General features: G+C 30.7%; 1 protein-coding gene across 2 annotated transcripts in view; it reads right to left on the bottom strand.

The window, feature by feature from the left end:
- Positions 1–8,190: 8,190 nt before the first annotated feature.
- LOC118183816 (E3 ubiquitin-protein ligase MARCHF6) overlaps positions 8,191–26,432 on the bottom strand; it is a 124,047-nt gene continuing 105,805 nt past the window's right edge. For both annotated transcript variants that reach the window (XM_035353423.2, XM_035353422.2), the window contains exons 21-23: positions 24,801–24,933; positions 23,769–23,904; positions 8,191–11,643 (exon numbers count right to left, since the gene is read on the bottom strand). In XM_035353423.2, coding sequence (XP_035209314.2) covers positions 11,550–11,643; positions 23,769–23,904; positions 24,801–24,933 — 363 coding nt within the window. In that variant the 3' untranslated portion in view covers positions 8,191–11,549. The remainder of the gene's footprint in view (positions 11,644–23,768; positions 23,905–24,800; positions 24,934–26,432) is intronic.

The raw sequence follows: 26,432 nt of genomic DNA on the forward strand, positions 1-26,432 counted from the left end.
TATCGTTAGTAGTATAAACCACCTCCTTCAATAGTATTTGCACAAACGATTTTTTTTTTTTTTTAAATTTTGGTGTGTGTGTGTGTTCAATTGTAATTGCATTTATATACACTCTGCATCTATATATAACCCTTGTTTCGTTTTGCTGCTTATTGTTACAACGGAATTCAGTCTTTGCTTCAATTGCATTATGATTATTACCTTGTTCAATTCTATTATCATAATTGCTTCATTCAATAGAGTAAGTAATATTAGTAGCACCTTCAATGCATTGTTCAATAGTGTTCTGTGAAGTTAGCCTGAAAGTGGTATAATATATGATAAGTATTCTAAATGTTAAGTCATATATCTGTAATGCAGTCTCATGTATCTCTTAGATTGTAATACTGTAACTGTGCTTGTTAAATCCTAAATTTAATCTCTATCTGAACACAGGACCATCCGTGATTTCACTTAGTCGGTGATAAGCACAAGACTGTGTAGCCTGCGAGAACTTATGCATCGCTGTAAATGGTGGCGTCGCGAATGCGGTCAAGAGGGGGACCTTGACGTTAATTGCGAAGGGATAAATAAGCAGGTGCGTTAGGCATCATAAGGGGAGATATATTGTAAAGGAAAAGTGTTTTTAGGTCTCATTCAGTATTCTCTCTTCTTCACTGTAAGTCAGTAATGTATACAAGGATGTACATGGTATTAGAATGGAAACAAATTATATAGAATGCGAAAAGTTTTAAGTTATAATTTATATTAATTATTTAATTTATATTAATTATTTACTTACTATATCGATTTATTACTAATTATAATGTAATGGAATATTTAAATAGGAATTAGCTGAATATTTAAGAAAAATATGACTGCGAGAATATAAAAAACTTTTTTTGAATATTTGCTTTCTTATAGAATGCAGATGAATTCATTTTTACTCAATGAAAATCAAAATTTAGTGGCTAATTAATCTGTCTTCTATCGAGCACCTTAGTTCAGTGATCCGTATTAATGTGCCCCTTTTTTTACATTTAAATGCTTCAAGAATAATTAGAAAAGGACTTAATTCTCTTCTTTCCTTAAAATTCTTCACTAAAAAAACTGCATTTTCAGCATTTTAATCAGGTGAAATAATTCTCTAAATATAATTCAAAGCATAAAAAATAAGGTACATAAACGGTTTGGAAATGGAACTAGCATTGAGATTCTCTTTAAGAAATATGGTGAAGCTTACAAAAAGCCTGCGGAGCGAAGTAATTCCTTAGAATATTTTATAACTTTTTATGATTAAATTGCACTCAATTATACTTTATAAACGACATGTAAATACTATTTAATGTATATGTGTGAATGTGTGTGTGGCTCACGAGCGGCTGAGCGGTAAAGTCGTTGAACCCTGGTAGGTCGATCAGGGGTTCGAATCCCGGTGAACGGGTTGGTTGTATTGGCGTTTTTGTGTTTTTCCCCATGTGTAACGTGCATACGAGTCAGTTTTTGCTTAGAAAGTTCTCCACGAGGCATCCTTACCCTTAGGCAAATAGCCGTCGAATGCTTTGCTATAATCAAACAAACCAGACCAAACAATAGATATGTAGCTTAACAAACTGCTGTATTTTATTTATACTTATAAAATAGTATATAAATATATGTAGGAAGCTTTGTTCTATCCAGAAACATGATGAATGAGAACTTGCTTCCTAGGTGGCTGTCTAAGGGCTTGAAATGACGAATCCAATTTATGGAAAACTCGAATATTTAATGGAAACACGAATAGCTGCTACAAACTAAAAGGTGATTACATATGTGGCAGGAAATAGATGAGTCTATTTAGAGGTGAAGGAAAATTAACGTCTTTTACACATATGCGTCTTTGAATACCGTCCTTTATATATACACGTCTTTAAATGCCATCAACGTCGTCACGCTCTTACTAACGTCCATCTGCAAATGATTGCGCAGTTCACTCTGTCGTCGCACTCGGGATCCAAAGGTCCTTTCTCTACGGCTTGGCACTACATCTACTCGATGACGCACTCCCATAACTGCTCGTTCCATCCTGATAGAATGCGGCCTCGCATTCTCGTAAGACCACCATCCAAATGTAGGGGATCTGAAAAATAAAATTGAAAAAGACTCTTAGTATTGAAGAAAAGTCGTCTTAAATGGTTTATTTCAGCCATCTTCCCTCATCATCTTCAGCTCTTCTTCAATGCTCTTTCAATGTTCCTTCATCTTTAACAGTCTATCTGAACACATTATTTCACAAACAAGTCTTCTTTGATGCTGTCTATAGCAATTCGTCTGGATTCGTCTTCATATTTACATTTTCTTAAACATCGTCTGGATACGTCTTCTTAGATAGCATCTTCTTTAAGCCGTCTTCCTTCATAGACTTCATCTCCATTCATCTTAAAATAGTTCATTAGTCAGATCGGAAAAAGTCTATAATCAGGAATCATCAAAATCGGTATTTCATTATCAAAGCCTTTTGGATTTCTTCCTGGATCTTCTGAATCTGTATTTTCGCTTCTTTTTTCTCAGTTTCTTTTGTTCCGTCTTTGCTTTCTGTATCAGCGTCGTTGTCATCAGGTTTTCTGATGGACTTCTCCTCTTTAATCTTCTCTTTTTTTCGATGAACTCTGTAGTTTCTTCGTCTCCAGTGGCTTCTTTTGCTTCTCTATTGTAAGGCATTTCACTGAAATTGTTCTAGTGGAATTCGCTTTTGATTCATCATTTTTAGCAACTGACTCTTCTTCGGGTAAATGCTTCTCTTCAGAATCTCCTTCTGCAGGGGCGTTTCTCCTCGTTGGCTTCGAAGCTAATTGTATTCTGTTCTCTTTAGTTTCCTTCTGCACTGATTTATGTTTCATTTTCCCTCATCAATCTGTAAAGCACGTCATTTTGCAAACAATAATCTCCATATGGCCTAGACTTCAAGACTTCTTTTATAACTTTTTATATTTTCCTCAGTTTCTTGAGCTTGAATTATCTTAAATGTTATACCATCTTGAATCTGTAGAAACAGAGCAGTACAGAACTTCCATGTTCCTGCAACTCTATGAATACGTATATAGTTTTATTTATGACAGCACTTTCACAATCTTTAACAGCTTTGCAGATAATAAACGGGTTAGGATGAATTTGTCAATAAAGCTGTTCCTCTTTTTCAATTAAAACCTAGTACTATATGAATTCTATTGTTTCTGCATATTTCAAAAATTTTGCTGCAATCTAATGCCATTTTTGAAGTGCACATGGGACTGTGGATTGAATTCAAATCTAATATTTACTTGAGCTACTACTCTAGCTCTTGACACTAGTTGATTTACCTTAGGACTAATCTTAAACAGGGTTCATACACATTTCTGCACAGGGAAATAAGTACTTTTCTGCACAGGGAAATAAGTACTTCTAAGTACTTTTCAGGACTTTTAAGGACCATTAATGAAAAAAATCAAGGACCTATAAGCAAATAGGAACTGAATAAATTCAATTAAAAATATTATCTAAGCTGAAGTTCACTTTTGTAATACCATCCTAAAAATAAAATGGATCCATAAGTAGGATGCGTTATTATTAAAGATAATTAACATAATTATTAATAAGTTTGAGAATAATGTAAACTTTATGAAATTTATCAAGTAGCATTAAACATTTTATAATCATAATAACTGGACATATTTGAAAGAAGATAAGTGACATTTTATTTAGGTTTTACTAGCAGTTAGCTTTGTTGATTTTTTTTTAATGTCTCATTTTGTTACATACTTACTCAATCTAGGGGTTTAGTATAGTAAATAGACTTTATGTCAAGCAGCATAGGTTAAAATGAGAAGTAAGATCATAATCAGCATGATTCATAACAAAAGACTAGCTGTTGTTGCCACTCCTGCTTGCCTAGAGAGAAAACTGCTGATCAGAACAAACCTGAAAGGCCTGATATAAGCACGGTTTGCAAGTTAGCTGGGCTCTGTCTGATGCAGTTAGTGTCACAGCTTCTTGTAGAGTTTCAGGGGTTGTAACTCAGTTAATATACTTTAAGGCCCTAATAATCCACTAAAGCACCAGAGGTGATAAATTGTTTTACATTATTTTAAGTCTCACTAAATGCGAAGAATAGGTTTTACGTGAATTTTTACATTTTTGTGTTTTACCTTAGTGACCACGATAAGGGTTAATGAAAGGCAATAACTCGCTTTAAAATGCAGAGATAATTTTTAAGGGTAACCAGTTAGTTATAAGTAATTACAGTAGGTATTAGATAACCTTAGTCATTATGGATTTACATGGACACTATTAAATTTTATTTATTTTTTAACAATATTTGTTAAAAAAGGCCCTATTAAAATCTCAATCTAATAAAATTTCACAGTTTAAAACACATGTAATTTATGACATTGATTCTTAAACAATATTAGGATAATTACACATTAAAAGCTACAAAATATTTATGTTTTGTAAGCAACAACACTCAACATATTTACGAATCTTTATAATTTGAAGCCTTCCCAGGCATTTTGGCTAATTTATATCAATTTCCTTCTCTTTAAGCAACTTTTCTAGCAGTTAGAACTTTCTCTCAATACGCAAGAAAATGTTCTCACTAGTTCCTGCGTGTTTTATCCCCTAATCTGTCAACCTCTCCAAAATGTACCTACGAGGGTTTACTTGATCTGGTAAAAGTTAAATAGTCCAAAACCCTATGGACAGATGTGAACCAAATTATTGCTATATCTGAAAGTAACGACAAAGGTTTAAATAAGCTTCTTATTTAGAAAGAACTTAGAACATAAAGGCATGTTCTTAGGCTAACAAAATCAATTACAGCTCATGGTGATTTAATTAAACAAGAAGAATCAAATTCAAACTAAAAAAATGAACTAGTGATCAAAACTACACAATTTACCGTATTTATGCGAATCAAATGCGCATACCCATTTTAAAACTTCAAATAATAAAAAAATTGTTTGTCGGCGAATTTAATGCGTATCAATGGTACGAGGAATTTATTGAATCTTATTTTATGTAACAATGGATTTGTATATAAACTATCAATCAATGGTATGATAATTTTATTTAAATTTAGATACCATAATTTATACAAAAGTAGCAGAACATAGAATTAACCTATTAGTGGGCTATTGTTATGTGTAACAATCATTGTTAATTACCACTACCGTATATACGGTACCTACCGTAAAATATGAACATGAAATAAATCGTAACATTTCTATCTAGCTAATAGTTTCTACAATTAGTAATTAATAGTAAACGTCTTTATTTCTTGTGTTATTCACTAACACAAGCGAACATTGCTCTCAGCTACGTTGAACTCTCTCCCTGCCTTTCTATTGCCATTTTTTTCAGCATAAAGAATTACTTTGCGTTTGAAAGTAGCGTCATATGACATTCTTCTTTGTTTGCCCTCCATTTCGTAACTACGTACTCTGCAGTTTGTATTCTCTATGCAATAATGTGTCAACGATAAATGTAACGGTAAATGTAGTCGAGAAATACAGTAATCCATTGTTACGATTTAAATTTGGTCGACGCCATCGGCGAACTTTGCACACGAATCTAATGCGCACCCCAATTTTGAATACTTCATTTGGCCAAAAACGATGCGCATTAGATTCGCATAAATACGGTAAATTTATTTTAAGCAGGCTCAGGAACTCTATTGTCACAACTAATTCATATGTCAGCAGCAGTAATGTAAAGACAAATAATTACAAATTATCAGAGCTGGCAGGAATTAATGCAGGAAGCAAGTGGAGTTCAGAAACACACTCTGGTCTTATACTCCAAAAAACTGTCTAAGTAACTTGCATTCTGGTGAGAAAATATAAATTATAGTAAAGGCAACTAGGTGATTTACATAATAATATCTGTACACATCTTTGAAGAATAATTTCCCTTTCTCTTAATGTATTTAGTTTCTTTCTTCCACGTTTCCTTTTCATTTTAGAATTTTTGGATTTCATTAAAGATTTTTGTTATTCTAAAAAAACTAAATGTATTTAGAATATATAGAGAAAGCTGCTAATTTTATTTCTATAATAATATGAACATTCAGAAGAAATACGAAATATATATGGTAAGGTGCGGCAGAATTTTTAGAATTTAGTGACACATGGAGCAACAAAATCTAGAAATGAAGAGAATAGAACAGAATTTAGAACAGACACCAGGCAGCAGAATTTAGGATTCACAGAGATTGCATCAGGTGGGAAAATGCCTAGTGCTAGCTTTGTGTATGATGCATTAAGACATATTAGATGAATCATTTAAATTGTAAGTTTTTAATTTCTTTACTAAATTTTTTTTTTTTTTCCTATAATGCCTGTCCATATAAGATTAGAAGCATTTTTGATATTTTCCATGCTTGTGTCTAGTGAAAAATAGAAAAATAAAGAGAAGATAAAAATATATCAGAAATAAAACATTCAACTATTATGTTTTCATTGTTCTTCCAGATGTTCTCCAAAAAGTAAGAAATTATGAATTAATACCATGGAGACATTTTTCATTTTGTCACATTTATCTGGAATCTTCCAGAATCGTAGGTCTCTTGCCTTCAAATCTTTCTAAACTTTCCAAGCTGCAATGTCTAAAATCCTAAACAAAAATTACCCCTACAAATTTGGTAACAGCAAAGAGCCAGAAATATTTTGGGAAAAAAAAAAAAAAAAAAAAAAATCCGGAGGAAAAAAGTGTAAAATTAATTTTATTGAGAAAACTAATACATATTCTGATAATTATGAGATAATTACACGGGAAAACTCTTACCATGAAAAAATTAAAAAGACATTTTAAATTAATAATTAATTACATAGGTGTTTTGCTAAGAACTGTTTCGTAAATTGTGCTTTATAACATTATACCTCGCTGATTTTTCAAATTCAAAATATTGTATATTAAGTGGCCAAAATGGAACTTTATAATATGACAGCAAAAAATTAAAATGCTTTATTTTAATGTTATTTCTTAAATATAAATACAATATATTACTATTATTTTAATGAAATTATCAATGTTACAATGTTCTAAAAAATCGTTGAAAAATTTCCAGATCTCAGAATTAAAAATTTTCTATAGAAACTGATCTTAAAATGTTGATAAGTTGCCAAATTTAGAGAAATTTAATAAAAGAATTCACATCCCGAAAAGTTGTTTAAGAGCTCTTCACTAGAAAAAATTAAATAATTTCGAAATGCTTATGTTTCACTTCTTGCTCAGAAATTCTATCCTACCATTTATATTAGAAACAGGAACAAATGAACCCATAAACACATTCACACATTAAAAAGATAACAATATTTGTCAGCAAATTGCCAAAAATATTCCTCCAAAATGCTAATTCACACTCAAAATGGTAGTTGTAAAAACAGACAGAAATTTCAGATGATTAAAATTAAAGACCTTCTACTGATTTTGGCCCAAATTAAGGACCAAAAATTGATTTGAAAAAACTTAAGGACCCTAGTATGAACCCTGTTAAAGCATTTACTCAAAATTAAATACTTATATATATTTAAAAAAGAAAGAAAAGGGGAAAAAAAAAATTGAAAGCTTTCAGATTTTTCATTTACATGCACATTGCGAGAGCATTTTGGCTAATGCCCCTTTGGGCTAAAAATATTTGAAAAAAGAATATCTTTAGAATTTCGTATAAACTGTCTTGCACACTGGAGATAAAAATGTTTTATTCCATACAAATTGCCACAGTCACTTTGAAATCGCAGAATTTGTAAACAAAAATTTTACAAAATCTAAAATAGATAATAAAACAAACGCAAAATTCAAGGTACCCATATCTGGCTGGAGGATTATGCAATTCAAAATTTCATAGCTCTAATACTGCTGCTTTTTTCACAATGTAAGAAAAATACATACCTTCGTGCAGATTTTTCACTATTTAATTTCTTTACATATAATACAGGGCAATAATATTTGGTGCAACAATCTGAAAAGTGATTCACCATTTTTAATGATTCAATGCAAAATGGCGTTTTAAGACTAATAACCCTTTTCACCTAACACTCCTTTGGGGTAAAAAAAAAAAAAAACCTCTTCTTTTTGAGATTTAAGATGAAGTAATTCAGATGTATATAAATTCCAAAACAGAATACATACCAACACAGTGTTTTTAAGTGAAGAAAAATAACTTCCAGATAAACATTTCAAACTCAGTACTCAAAATTCAAATAAAACTCAGCACTTTATTTACTAAATATACACATGTTATGCAACAGAATGTTACTCAAACATATTGCACACGTTCAACAGAAATAAATTATAAGCACTAATTTGTGCTTCTGGCTTGAAATAAACTACATCATTTGAAACATCAAGCAAATAGCTGATACAGAATAATTATTTACATTTGTAACTAAAGCTTATAAAAACCAACTGGGAAACTTAAATTGCATAAAGATACCTTTAGTAAATAGACATTACAATTATAAACATTCTATCCAAGAAATTCTTAAACAAAGTATTTAAAAGTAAAGAATAAGAAAAGTAATTGAATGCTGAAATTTACAACTAACTGTGTGACAACATAATAGTGTTATTCAACCATCCAGTAAAACAACAATACAACTACAATAAAGAGCACAGGTTGCAAGCTGGAAATTAATTATTTCAGAACATGCAGATGTGTTCAGCATATACAGGGATAATAACCATTTCAGTAAATATAGTGTCTTATAAAAAAAGGATGCACTACTTTTTTTATTAGGAGACAAAATAACTATTTTAATCTATAGCATGTAATTGATATCAGATGCACTAAAAAGCTCATCAACAAAAATCCACTTCCTCTTTCAAATTTTAAATACAAGACATACACAGAAAAATCAGTGCTAGAAATGATGCTTCCTTCCCCCTAAAAATGTGTTTTTTGTTAAATAATTTTAATAAATATACATAAGCAATAAGGATGTGAAACAGAAGAATTACAATAATCCAAGTTCATAAAGATAATAAACTATCAAAATTAAGATTTTAAAACAATTTAAAATGCCCAAACAAAAAATCACTTTATTTACAAATGTCAAGGCATATAAAGAACGAAAAAAATTAGAGTTTTCATGTTTTGACTCAGATGAGCACCTATAACTCATACTATGAATCTGTTTAAGAGACATAAAAAAAATCCTAGCTTTACACAGAATTTTAAGTTTACAGTGTATCAGAAGTATTAAGAAAAACAGGCTGGCAACAATTAAACTTATTATTATATTGTTAACAACTGATATTAAACAATATAATAACCAGCCTGTTCTCTGCTATATAAATATAACAATTGGGTCAAAAGGGTTGAATTTCTTTTTTTGAAATTTATTTTGACTAATTTAACAGTCAGCCAGGATTTGAGCAACAATATACAGTTTAGAAACAAGAAAGTTGATCATTGAATGATTTTTAAAACTTTATACAGAAGATTGTTACAGATTTGAGCAGCATTATGACTAGTCCACCTCAAAATATCAAGTCCTAAAAAGAAAGATAAACTTTTTTTATTGTTCGATTGAGTATTGATTTTAAACTTTATATTTCATGGTGTTCTGTACACTTGTGGTAATTATTAAATAAATACATTTTCTTTTTATTTATTTTAAATTTAAATATGGGCCTGATAAAGGGAGGGGAAGATGTAATACATGAATTTATCTTACAGTTCAGTTTAGAACAATATGGAACAAATTGCAAATAAAAAATAAAAACTCAAGCCATTAATTACTTGGAAATGGCCATTTTACAACAATAAAATCACAAATAAGCATACAGACATCTATATGTAGTTTCAAAGGGTTTTAATAATAACAAGGTGTATCCCATAAAATTTTAAAGATTCTAGAAAGGCATAATAATGAAATATGACAATACATCTGCCCTTAAACTCAAGACATCATGAAAGCCAGAAGAAACGATGCTCTTTCTCCAATTCTCAAGTAAAGCACTTATGAAAAATATATTTAGGTTTAACACTGAGATATACTGCAATGACAGATCTAAAAAAATCCAGTGAAAGCTAGTTAATATGCAACTTAATATTTGATGTGATACTTGCTGCATAATCCAGCACTTTTCTTACATTGAATTTTTCTCACAAAGTTAAAACAAACATTAAATATTGCAGTAGAAAGGTTACACAACATTACTTTCTTCAGAAACACATAAATGAATCAACACACATTTAATATACTTTCTAAGAGACATTAAAAAACCCTAAGTGGATAAATATAAATAAATCACACACCGGTAAATACTGATAATTCCACACTTTTTCAGAGATATACTCCAATAGAATTATGAAGTACATAATTTTTTTATTATTACAAACAGTAAGTTATTTTGACCTTCAAAGAAATATACGATATTTTAAATGAATACAGCTGCAAATAAAACCTATGTTACAGTGGTGACAAACTTCAGCAAATATCCTTATTACAGGAAAAGAAATTCAAAACAAGTTATAAGTGATAAAATTAAAAACTGGAAATTAAAAATAAGTCAAAGCCTATGGATGTGAGGAAAAGCAAAAAATATGAAACATATAACATGTTGACAATGATACTAAAAAAAGCAGAGTCTATCTATTAGCAATCACTGTTAAGTTAAAATTCTCACAATACAGAAAATTATCATTTCCTTCTATTTCCATGATTTGCTCATTTTGATTCACATTTAAAATTAAATTATTATAAAACTGCTTTTATATATTAAATAAATAATTACACATATACTTTTTTTTACATAACTGACTCTCCATCCAAACATCTAGATGATTAACCATGACTAACTGATACATCCTTCTTTGTTGCAGTACTATAAATTAATTAAGAAAACATACTGGAAAATGATATATACTGGAACATGCAAAAAGGAATATAAACTTGGAAACACAAGAATTACTGTAATTATTAAGGATTTGGAGATCAAGTGCAAAGTATTTAAACATGCATCATATAAACGATTACATTGGATAGGCATTGATTCAGCATCACAGTCAAGGGAATTAAAAATTACTTTCTTACATAAAAATCCACACATGACTTGAATCATAAAAATCACAACTTATTCACATACAGAAATACATAAACATCATTCAAGCTAATTGAACACTTGGGATATAGGTATTTAGCCACTTATTTTCAATACAATAATCTTAGAACAACAGTATCTACCACAAAATGACAATTCATTCTTAAAATTTCAAGTGAATTGTTGAATTAATATAAGAAAAGAAAAAAAAAAAACTGCACCAAGTAGATACAAATCCAAGTGACATTTGAAAGCAAATCCAGATCAAGGCATTGATAATGCAAGCAAATTTTCTACGGGGATGACTCTCTCATTTCTCAGTAACTAACAAGCAAATATCACTAAAATGCTTTTGCTTAGTGAAGTAATTTTTTCCTCATCTTCATCCTTGTTTCAATCCTTTGGTATACCCTAACAAGTTTCATATTTACAATCAAAAAGGTATCAACATTTATTCTTAAAACTTCTTTTTTAATTATACAGTTCTTTAAGATGTTTATATTACACTCTCATGATGCTACAGTATCTTCATCTGTGACTGGAGTTGTAACATTGGCAAGCCTTCGGTGCTCATAATTTACAAGTCTTTTTCCAACTAAGTATCTAAAAATAAAGTTAAAAAAAAAAATTAATACAAATCAAAATTTAAAAAAAACCTGAAAGGGTACAGATTTTAATGACCCCCTTCCCAAAAGGGCACTTTTAAAGTTTAATATGGTTTATCAGTTGGTATTATCAATAGACATGGTCCAGGTGGAATAGTGAAACATTTTACAGGAAATTAGATGAATATGCATTTAGACTAACATGGGAACATAATACACCTTTTGTAAATTTAAAAAAGGCCATCTTCTACTTCAGGTTGAGTTTGTTCGTATATCAGACACCCAGCTAAATACATTTTGTGCCAAATGCATCAAATCCAATGCTTCCTAGCTCTATTTGTTCGTGTCACCCACTTTGTTTATAAAGTCTGACAGATTCTTAATAGGACTCAGGCGTAAGGGGGGCACATAATGTAATTCTATAAAAATATTTAATTAATGAAATTGCATTTAGATATGATATAAATGCAATTTCATTTAAATCAATCAGATTATTAAAAATTGCATTTATTTATTTTAAACAGTTTAGTTTGTTAATTAATAACAGACTGATTAAATATGAAAGAAAAAGAATTACATCTTACATTTTTCCAAATGGCAACAGACTCAAATGAACAGTGAAACAATGCAAAATCTTATTTTGAGACAGCGCTTTTGGGTTAGTAATAATTAAAAAGACTCATACCCATGCAACTTATCATAAGAACGAAGCTACAACAGCATTACACATGGGTTCTTAATTCTAAACATGGGAAAAGAGGATTTTTTTTCAATGGGAGATTTGTCTGAGCTCTAGCAAAAATTGCCCACGAAGAACATAAAATCATATAAACCAAAAAATCAACACAGCATACATCATAATATTGTTATAAATTCTGTACAAATGAGACTGGAAAAAAAAAAAAAAAAAAAAAAAAAAAAAAAAAAAAAAAAAAAAGTGAAACTGTTATATTCTTTTGTATAATGTAACATGAAATACTTCAAAGAGATGATTAAAAAATAAGATTACAGAGTAAAAAATAAGATTACAGAGACAAGTCTATTTAACATTGAGTAAACGGCTATCTCAATAAATTGTTGAGATATCGTCAAATTGGCAATGGTTTTGGCAACAAATTTTTGTCTCCAAACAAAAGACAAAAGTCTACAATCTTGGCAATATTTTGCGCAGTCACCATGTAACTTGGTAAAGTAAATGAATAACTGCAATCTCTAAACGCAACAATAACCGTATCCAGCCCTCATATGACTTCCAGTAATTTCGAGAAATAGAAGGTACTACAGATTTCTCTGCTGCCGGAGGAAAACTATACAAGATTGGAGACAGCATCCACTTCCCAGTAAGCACATTGCAGAGATAGCCACCCGATCAGAGCTGCTCTAGTCCAGGAGCTCGTGGATTAAATGACTGCTCGTCTAGATGACTTAACCAGGCAGGTTATTATCCTGAAGTGGAAAATAAGTGAGAGGAAACTGACTGTAACTGCGATGCTGAAGGCCACATATGTAGAAACTACAGAACATACCAAGCCATGGAAAATAAGACTACCTCCCAGCAAGATGGAGGGAAACAAATTAGTGGCCATCTCGCAGGCTAGAGGTTCTCATTCTTTATCACTGGACATAAATAGAGTTCTTTGCAATATGACCATCGATACAGAAGCCAGTGTCACCATTATCTAAAAGCAGTGTACTTAACAGCTGGAAAGTAATCTTATGTGGATGGTGACCTGCAGTACCCTCCAGACTGTGTCCGTTGATAAAATCAAAAAGGATGGAAAGTTAGATGTTAATATCACGTTTGGGAGTACCACCTACCATCACACAGCATATGTAGCTAATATAACAGACTCTTGCATACTCAGCTTACACTTTCAGTGGAAATATAATTTTTCCTTGTATTTTAAAAATAATGAACAGTTTCTGCCTGTGAGGACATAACCCTGTTCCAAACTAAACATGAATGTTAAATCCGTCTACCAAATAACAGCTAAAAATGATATCACTATACAAGAAAGAATAGAATTTTTACTACCTGGAAGCACAGCTGAAATAGAAATTTGCATACTGGAATATCCTAAGAAACTGTAACACCCTGAAAGGAGTACTAGTAGCCTCAACACTCATCGACTTACTGAAGAGCTGGTAAGAGTTGACAATATAAGCGATAAAACGCATGTTATTTGGAAAGGTGAAATGGCTGTAGCATATACTTCAGTGACCTGCATTAAACAAACCCACAGTCTTCCAGAGTCTGTGTCTTTGGAAAGCCTAACATAAAACAAATTTAACATATACCATAACATAACCTAACATAAAATCCCTTACAAACTGACAAACAGCACGCTAAATTTCTTGTGGAAAAAAGAATGTAAAGATGCGTTTAACAATGAGAAGGAAGCTTTAACATCTGCGACAGTCCTGAAGTATCCTCACCTGAACAAACTATTTATTCTTGAGCAGAAAAACGTCCTGGTGCACACAGATCATCCACTGTTGTCCTAGTTCTTAAATTTCAAGAATCCAGTAGGCCAGATAGAAGGAGACTCAAGCAATGTGACATCTCTATCTATTCTCAAAAGAGAAATGCCACACAAAAATGCCGGCACCCTGACCAGAAGACCCTTAATGAAAAGCTTCCAATAGTGTTCCAGTGTTGAAGTGAAATACGAGCTAGTTAATTTCGTCATATGTCAAATTACAACTTCAACATCATCTGACCCAGATCCATGAAGATCAAGGAGTCAGGAAAGACTGGTTGGAAGACAGTGAAATTAAACGCATGCTAAAAGTAATAGAATCTTTAAACAGGAAACTTACTTCGAGGACATACTGATCTATAGTCTTAAGACGAAACAATATTCTGCATCTGGAACTCGCCCCGTATTTGAAACAGCATCTTGTAATATAAGTTCGAATTGGATGACAGAAAGTTATTCCTATGGCAGCTAGTACATCCAAGATCCCGGATCCCGAATGTCCTTAAAGAATTACATATCAATCCGATGGGAGGCCACTTTAGAATTATGAAGAGCATAGAGTTCTAGAACGTTACTTCTGAAATAATACAAGAACTAAACTCAGTGGCACAACAGCCCTAGTGGGCCAAGGCCAGCAGTGCCCCGAAATCTACTTTCTTTACCGTAAGCACCGGGCTGCATAAGCACATGCCCTGAACAAGTGGTCAGCTTGTCGCAGGACCCCTAGTGTTTAGTTCCCAAGCGAACTTGGTACTCATTTTATCGATCCAAGGGATGGAAATCATCGGATGAAAGGCTGAGTCGACCTTCTCCAGTCCGGGGATCGAACCCTGGACTTGAGGTGCTGCTGCAGGATGTGCTAGCCACTGCACCACAGAGACTCAAAATAATACAAGAGCTGATGTGCGAAAGTGGTGCCAATCTCATGATGCCTCCGAGGGCCAGAAAGGACCAGAGAAATGCAGCCAAGGGAAGCTGTAATGTTACAATGTAGTTCCTTTTAAATGCATGGCATCTGACATTCTGAGATGTCTGTCACAAGCTGCTGATGGCAACAAATACATTCACATTGTCTTTGATTACTTCACAAAGTAGCCTGTAGTTTATCCTATCTCTGATCAAGAGGCTGTCACAGTAGCAGAGGTAATGATACAGAACTGGCTTTCCAGGTTTGGAGTGTCTCTTCAGCTATATTCCAATTAAGGAAGGAATTTTATCTTAGCTGTAATCAAAGAACTCTGCAAGCTACTAGACATCGATAAAACTAAGAAGATACCTTTACATCATACAGAACTGGCTTTCAAGGTTTGGAGTGTCTCTTCAGCTACATTCTAATCAAGGAAGGAATTTTATCTTGGCTGTAATCAAAGAACTCTGCAAGCTACTAGACATTGATAAAACTAAGAAGACACCTTTATATCTTCAGTCAGATGGTATGGTAGAGAGGTTTAATTGAACCATCCTTAATAACCTCTCGCTGATGGTTTCCAGAAACCAACAGGACCAGAAGTTACCTCTCTTCTTACTGGCCTATCGCAGTTCTGTCCATGAGATTACTGGCTATTGCCCATCCCAGACACTCTTAGGTCGTGACCTTTATCTCCCTTGTGCTCTCTTCTTTAGTTGCCTCTAGATGCACATTCATTGCTTGAGGTGTAAATTCAAGATCTCCAGGAATAGTTTGAAGTGATGCACAATTTTGCACTACAATGAGTCAATTTGGAGGCTTGTGAACCAGTGAAAACCCAGTGAAGGTAACAAGGTGTGGTCATTAAACCCAACTCAGTGGTAAAGTCTTTCTTTTAAACTATAGTCACCTTGGGACTGTTTTTAAAACAGTGATAAAAAGGCTGAGGGGATATTACATATGTGGATATTTGGTTATTTAATTACAGCTGTAAAGACATTAGGTTATTTTGAAGCAGGAGATATGAAAAATGAGCAATACCCTTGCTGGGACTCAAACCTCGGACCTCTCGAATACATGCCAAGCGTGCTGACCATTTACACCACGAAGGCATGCCATGAAGGAGGCAGAAACATATTATACAGTACTAGTTAGTTATACAGGGATCAGACCTAAATGTCATCAAGTTTGATGACTTTTGGCAATTTCTCCCCAATTTGGTGATACACGTTAGAGCCAAAACCTATGCTAATTTAGCAAGATAGCCATTTACCTCAGTGTTAAATAAGACCTGTCCCTGTAACCTTACTTTTGCGGCAGACCTTTGCTATTTTACAAACGTTTTATGTAACATTATGCAAAAGATACTACAATTTCACTAAAATTATTTATATACATATACAAAATTCATAACAATACTATTAAAATTGAAATTACAATGTTTTCTTATTCAATGGAAACAGATACTAAAATTTGTCTATTTAAAAACAACAGGATTTTTGAATGTAATCCAAATGATAAAGTTTTTTTTGGAACAATGCAAGAAATAAAAAACTTTTCCAATGTTCATTTAAATGATGGCCAAGTCTCAAACAAATATATTTTTATCTGACTTTAAAAGTACACTGCCTTGCAGGCAAGTGTAACATAAAGATTGTCTTTTATTATTACATTAACTGTTTTATCATAAATCTTGCTAACAACAGTAAAGTTTATTTTATTATAGCCTGATTTGTTTCAATATTTATATCCTGACAGCCAAATGCCATAAAATACAGACACAAATGCACACCTACTCCAAAAAAGGGGCAGACATTTTTATATGCCCTGTTCTACTTGACAAAGTTCAGCTTTTTCATGTCTTGAAAGCACAACTTGTATATAATAGATTTATAAAATGGCACTTTTTAACACAGATATTTGGGTACAAAATCAGACTTTTCTGAAATAACATGCCAATTTTTTCTGAATTCCAATTCTATGACTCAAATTAATCAGAAAACCTAAATTTTGTAAAATCTAGTGTGAAATTTGAGGAGTAGTTTGAAAATTTAGCTTGGTGCACCTTTTTTTTTACTTTGTGCCAAGAATAATTCACTTGATAACTTCTCAATTTGCAGTAACCTATTACATTTACCCATTCTAGGGCAAGTGGAGAAAAAATTTCATTTCTTCTCTCTTGCATATATTTTTACTTTATATTTTAATCCCAAGTGTTAATTTAGAATATTGTTTTCATCTCAGATTTTCATTTTAATTATTTAAGTTGCATGGTTGAATTTATTGCATGGTTATTGAAATAGTTATTTTAAAAATTTATTTATTAATTTGCACTGTGTACCTTAAGCATGTTTATTCATACATATTTTTTAAAAGATTTTATTTATTTGAATAGTGTTTCTTTCAAAAGAATACTCTGTGACTCAGCATTAGTCATAATGCCTCTCAAAAATGCATTCTTCAATTAAAGAAAAAATACCATAAATCACTGTCAATAAATCTTTCAATGGGCTATTCAGAAAAAAGACATATACAGTCAAAAGTCGTTAATCCGGACTCGTCGGGACTTCAGCGATTCCGAATTATCGATTTTTCCGGATTGTAGATCATCAGTTTAAATCTGGTAAGATGGCATGCAGAAATTACAAAATTAAAAATATGAAACCATAATTTATGAAATAAAGAACAATTATGATCTAAAGGGTATCAAAATTTACAAAAAAAAAAAAAAAAAAAAAGCTTAATATTTATTTGTTTACTTTATTAAACATTTCTTTCACAGCGCGCATAAGTAAAGCATACATTACGCACAGTCGAAATTAGAAAATTGCAACCAGAAAACTATTTGATGTGTACTCGTGATATTTATAATGACGAGGAATTTGATTTAAATCATATCGAAGACGGAATACATCGAGATGAAATACTACATTTAGTAAAGAATTATAAGCTAAATAAAATAAAAACATCTGCCCTGAAGATAAGGATAGTGCTGACAGATCAACTTCCAGTTCATTGCGCGCCGCGATGTCACCCCCCCTGCAGAGCAGCGTGAAATTGATAAACAGATTTCGGAATGGTTAAGAAACAAAGGATATGCCTTTATCCATTTTTTGCAGCAATTCCACTTTTTGTTTAATGAACTTCGAAACATACTTTCGCTTTGTAGATCCTTTACATATTACAAATATATATCGGAAATTCTATTTGACATAATCAAAAGTTCAAGCTTACTTTTATTAAATTGCTCTAACTGTCTGCAAAAAATAATAAGCCGGGTCCAATTAGAAAAATAATGAACAACGCAATGTGCAACATTAACTGAATTAGATAATTTTAGCTTAGGTTATACCGTCCATTATACATTAAACGCGCATGCGTAAACATATTATGCGCATGCGCACACGCAAATTCGCAGTCGTAAAGGTTTTACGAGCACGCGTAACTTTTTTTAAAAATTTAAATTTCTTATAAAAAATAAAAAACAATCTAGAAACCAATGTATTTTAGAAATTCTTGTCTACAGAAACTTCAACTACACGAATATGCATATCAATAAAAAGAAACTATAAAAGAACTATACATAATCCATATAAACCAATAAGAAATAAAAAACAAAAAGAAACAAAAAGAACTAATTCACAATTTTTAAAATAAATATATATTTAAAAATAATTTCATATTTAAAAAATGCTTAGATACTACATAAAAAAATACTTAAAGTAAATAGTAAGTTTTAATTCTAACTTACCTACTATATGAGTGTTGGGGTTTGCAAAAGTGTTGTGAAAGAGAAGTAAGTGTGTTCTTCAAATTATATAGATGGCACTTATGTAGGTAAAGTTGAGTGTCAAGCTGCTATCTTTGTTATAGTAAAAATTTTTTTTGTAAATATTAATATTAATTTAATTAAATTAAAATTCTAAAGGTAGTAATATCAATTATTTAGGGAGTTAAGTAACTGAGCCAATCAAGAGATGTATGTTTTCTTGAAGGAAATTAAAGTGAAGTGGTATGTGAAAAAAATTGTAATTTGAAATGTGTGTTCTGTTGAAAAATTGTGAAAATTGTTAAAAAAATTACGTGAAAGATTTTGTGTGAAAATTGCAAAAAATTAAAGTAATTAAAAAAACTGAAATGTTTTAATATTAAAGTTTTAAAGTAAAATTTCCCCATTTTTTTTTTTTTTTTTTTTCCCCCTTTTGAAATGAAGTCCTTAAAAAACCTCTAAAAATTCCCAGAAATTTCTCAAAAATTCCTTTAGGAAGTTAAATAAAACTTGAATTTGATGAAAGAAAATATTAAAATTTAACGAACTTGATTTAATTGGTATATCAAAACTTTACTAAATACTGGCTAAAGTATGGAAAATTAGAAGAAGAAGATTAAAATCTTCACTCAATTCGGGCTATAATTGAGACTTTTGAAAAGAGTTGGCCCTTTATTAGTAAAAGGAAAGAATCCAGTATTGATTAAATATACATATTTACAAAATATTTACAATAATTTCTCTACTCTTTTATATCCTTCATTACCCTCCAGTTAAGGTTTAAGGTACTGTTATCATATCCAAAAGAGCCAAAAAATTATAAAGTCAAGGCCTGCCTTTTTAATATATAAATTAATAAATTTTGGTGGTACTTGGTTATCAACTTGTACATTAATTAGTTTTATGATTTCTTCTTTAAAATCATAATTTTCAGTACATATATTTTTTATTCTGATAATTTGGCTATGAACACACTTACTTCTCTTTCACAACACTTTTGCAGACCCCAACACTCATATAGTAGGTAAGTTAGAATTAAAACTTACTATTTACTTGCTTTAAGTATTTTTTTAAAAAATTTTTTATGTAGTATCTAAGCATTTTCTAAATATGAAATTATTTTTAAATATATATTTATTTTAAAAATTGTGAATTAGTTCTTTTTGTTTCTTTTTGTTTTTTATTTCTTATTGGTTTATATGGATTATGTATAGTTCTTTTATAGTTTCTTTTTATTGATATGCATATTCGTGTAGGGGAAGTTTCTGTAGACAAGAATTTCTAAAATACATTGGTTTCTAGATTTTTTTATTATTTTATAAAAAATTAATTTTTAAAAAATTTCATTTTTTAAGAAAAAGTTTAATTCTTGACTTTACTTGCTTGTTTCTCAAAAGACTTAATTAGTATTTTCCTTTTTGAACTTTAATTCTTAAATGTTAATTTCTAAGAGTACCACTTTATTGGAATTACTTTTGGTTTTGACTTATACCCTTGCCTGCATGAATGACGAAACACGAATTGAATGATTGGAGAGTTAGGTTTGGAGGCAACTTCCCCTTGATAAGCCTGTCTCCTGCCTACTCTACGATCATTCACATATGCATTTTTTTAAAAATTGTTTAATTTAATTTTAATTTATTAAATTAGTAGATTTATTTTCATGGATAGATTTTACACTTGATTTGCTTATGCTTCTGAATTTAAATGATATAGTAGATTAGTTCGAGAATTAAATCTTTTACATGTTTGCATATTTTAAAATTATTTTGGCTTTTTTAACTTTTTTTTTTTTTTTTTAAAGAATTTAAATTTGCTTTTCTACTTTTTTACTTTTATATGTATTTGTTTAGAATTTAAATTTGTATCAGAAAAAGATGCATTTGCTAGAGCAGAAACATCTGCAACTTTAATATATAAAATCAGTGATTGGAAATTTTTGAATCACGTACTTAATCATGTACTCAGTGGAGGTAGCTTCTAAAGCGGATATAAAACTTATTTTGTCTTCCTCTGAAAGTCCTTCAACTACTTTATTAGTTGCAGCCCTTATTACAAAATCTTCCTCTGATTTTCTATTTCACCATAAACACATAGTATATAGAATTAGAAGACAAAACAATGATTGCAAAACAAGAATTAATGGAATTGTGCTTTGCAGAAAAATGTTTATCGAATGATAGCAACATGAATTGTACACAAAAGCTAAAAGCTTAAGGTTCCGAAGACAAAAACATACATATTCATTCTTCACAATATTTACTATAGGTGTTTTATAACTTTCAATACAGCATTTTATCTTAACTCTAAAATCATTTACTTATGTTTAAAAAATGCAAGAAGTGAGTTGCACTGGTCAAGGATTCTAAATAAACATTTGTTTAAAGTTACCCAGCATGTACATGCATGTTTCAAAACTTTTCTTGTTCCAGTATCATGCAGCTGTTGGAATTGTTTACATTTTTCCTTCATTTTAGAACTTCTTTGAAGCTAATAATAAATATCAACAATGTGTTCATCTACACTTATTGCTAAAGAAGCTGCCCCCTTTTCAGTTGCTAAATTTAAGATGTGACAGGTGCATCTCATAATTTGTAAATCTGAACCCTCCTTTTTTTTTTTTCTTTTCTTTTTTTAAAAGATGCTTATAACATCAGTGCTCAAGCCTATCATTACTGGTGAATTATCGCCACCAAGTGCTAAGCAATTATCCAGAGTAATTGACTCCCCCCCTTTGGTAAGAATAATGAAGTATTAAATCAAGCTATATAAAAATCATGAGAAATTTTGAAAATAAGAGAAAATTAGGAGAAATATGTTGCAAATCGGGTTCGCAAGAGAACGGTCGAAAGTGGGAGTCTACTGCTTAAACCAGGAGAGTAGGCAACTCTGGAAAGATGTATAATAATCTGTATTTTAATTTAAGAATAACAAGCATACAAATAATTTATCATAATTTTATGATTGTGCAATTATTTACACAGTTTTATCATCATGCATTCAGTTTGTTAAAATATTATTCAATTTAAGAAGATATATTCAGTTTGTTAAAATATTATTAAAAATTTCAACAGTATTTGGTCACAGTAAAAAATTGAAGTGATTTTGTTTATGACACTGAATGTCTTTAGATGTCCATTTTAAAAGCAGGAAACAAAAGACTTGTTTCATCAAAACTGAAATTATTTTTAGCTGATACCTAGACACTTTGGATAAATTCTTGAATCTTAAAAAAATTTGCGATGCAATGAATTCTCCATGCGAGATTCATTGCATTGCAAATTCTATGATGTAATTAAAATTCATACAGCCCTTAAGTGAGAAAACAATAGCCCTACACTATATTATTCCTTGTCTTTTTCCCTAGTATAAACCCATTCACTGCAATATTTGATACACTGCACCGACTCAGCAAAATATAGTTTTGCTCTTGTCTGTTTGTGTAAGTCCTATTTGTCTGTTGTATTAATTATTTATTGGACTATTGTCAAACGTCCTAGTCAACAGAATCCAGCATGTATTCTGTCCTATTTAGTGATCCGATATTATATCAAATGCAAATTATTCTAAATCATATAACTTTGACAACTTTTAAGTTATATTAAGCAGTCTATTTTTTAAAATTATCTGTAACAATATAAAGAAGAACTAGCTATTTGAAGTAGTCTTTCAAGAAGTGCAATCTGAAATTTATATTTCATATATTTTTTATTAAAAGATAAGATATGATAAAACCTCAAACTTAGTTCATATTTTAAATGCATAGTATGGAATTACATGCTATGATATAGGTATGTTGGGAATAAGTTTTTTTGTTTTTATGGAAAAAGTGAAGAATCAATCCAAATATAGTCAAATTGCAATAGGCAAAATTGAGGTTTGGAAAAAAAAAATATTAAAAATTTGATTATAATGTAAGAATAGTCCAATCTTTAGCTTAAATTCCAAGAACATAAAGTGAATCAACAGCAGTTTTGGATAGCATGCTTCAATACTCCTTTTTAACTTTGAATTTCCAGTTCTGACAGTCATTCTGTCAAAAATTTTTACAAACAGAATTTCACATAATCGAGGTTTTAGTTGGCACCAAGAACTGATACTTTGCTAAAGCATCCAGATTGTAAATGATCTGAGAGTGTACTGTAAAGTAATACAACATATAAGCTATTGATATTTTTAAGAGTACCTAATAAACAGATTTTGTAATGGAATGTATGTGTGTACCTAAATAAAAAGATTTTGAGATAGAACATGCATGTGAGGAAATGGTGCACCTGGATGGTACAGGACACTACTGAACATTAGGTAAAAACATTCTGTTGTTGTAAATCATTATTCCTGTGTACATTTTGAGTGACAAACATAGCTACTTAAATGAAGAGCTCTCCGACATACAGTTACGTATGTGGCTGGAGATAAATTACAGCAGTTACTTAAAGAAGGTACAATGAATGATTCCTAAGCACAGTCCTTGAGCAGCAGCTCTATTTCCATCTTTTCAGCAAAAAAGTTGGAAATTCTGCCTCCAGTTTACATAATTATGTTGTCTCCAATTCAATGGCAATGTCAAAACCAATATTCATGTCATGAAAAATATTTCATCAAATGGAGATCTCATGCTAAATGTTTTATTCTTATGAGTCAAAATATTTTCAAAAATTAGATATTATAATTCAAATCGATTATTACACATATCTATGTTTCTTATCTTTATTCAACAACTATAACATGGAAATATTTCATTGATTTGAAGTATTTAAAATGATATTTAACAAATTACATCAAGTTTTACATTTTAGTTCAAAGAATTCTGTCTGATTCCTTAAAAGATTTTACTCACACAGCCATTAGACATCCATTAATTATCACAGGTTTACAAATTATCACAAAGGCTTAAAAACTGACAAACTACAAAAGAAAAAGGAGGGGAAAAAATCAAAATACACAGAAAGAAAAACAACACTTACTTATCATTCTTTATATGTTCGTAAAGACGGAAGAATTGACGAACTTGAAATACTGTAGCTCCTAGTGTGAGACAAAGTGCTAGCAAAGCAGGATAAATCCTGCGAAGCACAGCATTTTGTAGCTCAAAGCTGGATGCTAAAACAAAAATAAGTTTTATTAATATGCATTACAAATATACAGTGTTATTAATAAAATATGACTACATAAAATGTGTACCAATTATAAATCATAAATTTAAAATAGCATACATTTTTATTAAAAACTTCCAATTAACATAAAATTATTTTTGTTACATGATACTCAACTATCCATCAGTCTGAGAAGTGTAAATAACTGTAGTTTGTGTAATAGAAACAAATTCAACTATGAGAATAGCTTGCTTCCATATAAACATATATATAATCATCGGTCTCTTTTCTGCAAGTTGAGTAGCAAGCGCAACAACAGCTAGATGACACCGCAAACTGCGAAACTAAATTCTTCCTTCTTCGCGTGAGAGGATTCCGCCATTGAGACAGAGACGAGTAAATGTGAACCGAAAGTGAAGATGCAGTTTAGCCAGAGACTCTAAAAACCTTTTTTTCATGTGATAATTGCTCTTTTCATGTGATGCTATGGACTCATTTTTTCACATTACTTTTCATTTTTCTTTTTAAATCTTATTACTGGTGTTATCATTGGAAGTAGATGACACCCTACACAAACAGTATAAATTGGTAATTAAAAATGTAACCACATACTGCCGTGTTGTCATTTTACAAATTTCCAATATTTAAAAATGCTTAAAAATTTTCCGAAACTTTGCGATTAAAAACTCAGTACATAATAAAGTTACAAATGCTAATTTTCTGGCATATTTTTTTAACCAATTTAAAATTTCAAACTGGAAGACATATTCCCTGTTAATTGGGAAATTTCCTTATCACCTCAAAAAAAAAAAAAAAAAAAAAAAGTTTTTACAAGGAAATTAGCAGTCTTAATACTGATAATTTAAAATAAAGAAATAAAATTCAAGCATGATGGCTACTTACAAAACATTGGAATGATACTACATGCTATAATATAAGGTACAGCAAGTGATAAGCCCAAGACAACTATGACTGGTAGAGCAAGATCAATGAATATTATACGCAAATTGACGTTACGAATACCACCCAGATACACCTACAAAAGGAAAACATGATTGGGATATATTAAAAATTTCAAAGACAAATGTAAATTATCTTATATTAATATATAAGTATTTGGCTTCATTCATAAGTGTTTCACAATAGCAAGTACAATAAAATAATATAAATAATAATATACACTTTCCCAAAAATTCAATGTATTTTAAATTATGAAACAAGAACAATTATCAAAAGAATTATCAAATTAAGAAAAAAACAGACATTACAGCATAATTAACAGAAAAACTATAAGAAACTTTACAAAGTTGATCTAAGATTACTTTAGAATAGTAAATATAATTATTTTTTTATATATTTTTTGTTTTAAAACAAGTAAATAATCTTCTTCAGTGACCTGATAGCATATGATGGGCCTCTGCCTTCTTTAGAATTTGATTCCAGGCTGTTCTAATTTTGGCCTTAGTCTTCTAATTAATAAAATAATAAACAGTTAGACAAGTCTCTCCCCAAACAGTCTAACCATAAGTGTTTCAGTCTCCTTTCCTTCCGAGGGCATATTGCCTTGGATGTGAATATTTTTTTAGTAATTCTACTTTTGGGCATTCTGATTAGGCCACAGCCCATCTTTATGTGCTAATAAAATTTACGATGTTTGGACAGCCATATATCCCGTACATTTCTGCATTGGTTCTTCTTCTCTAGCTACCATCTATTTAAATACCTCTAACAACACTTCTCAAAATCTTTTTCTCAAAGAGTGAGTGTTTCTTTATCTTTTTCAATGCCCAGGTTCCAACAAGTGAGTATTACAATCATAAAATCAAAATACTGATTTTGAAATTCTCTCCCAGGCATGCACAAGGGGGGGAATTGAATATTGATAATAATAATATTATATATATAATTTTGAATAAGCCCTTTAGATTATAAACTAAAAATTCATTTCTAACAAAAGATAATTAACTGTAAGTACAAATTATCATTTTAATTAACATTTCACACATAATGGCATATTTTAGTAATTTTAATAACATAACCATTGATCTGTCAAGGATTTTTCTGTTTGTTTAAAATAAGCATATAGACAGGAGCATCAGTTACATCAGTAATTCTAGTGCTTTTTTTTTTTTTTTTTTTTTAAATAAAGAACATATGCAGTATTAGTAGACACATTAGTTTTTAATAACAGAATGTACAAGACCAAAACTGTAACAAGAAGTGAAACAAATGTGAATTCCTTCCTTCTTTTTTCCCCACCTACTTATTTTGATACACTAGTTCATTACAAGTGAAAAGTATTTAAATACATTTTATTCTTCATAACAAGAACGTATCCTGAAGAAAATGAATTCAGTGAAATCAACGTCTCCCTTTCCCCCCCAAAAAAAACGGAAGTAATTTAAAATATGAATAAGGCAATGTACTAAAAATATTTATATTTTTAAGCTTAATTAAAAACTGAAACAAACAATTTTCACTGCAATTTGCAATGTGAGACAAACACAAATGAAAGTACATGCAAGCATACATGGC

Source organism: Stegodyphus dumicola, chromosome 7, assembly GCF_044657685.1.
Source record: "Stegodyphus dumicola isolate Sdum_Otavi_A_Nest chromosome 7, ASM4465768v1".
Classification (NCBI taxonomy): domain Eukaryota; kingdom Metazoa; phylum Arthropoda; class Arachnida; order Araneae; family Eresidae; genus Stegodyphus; species Stegodyphus dumicola.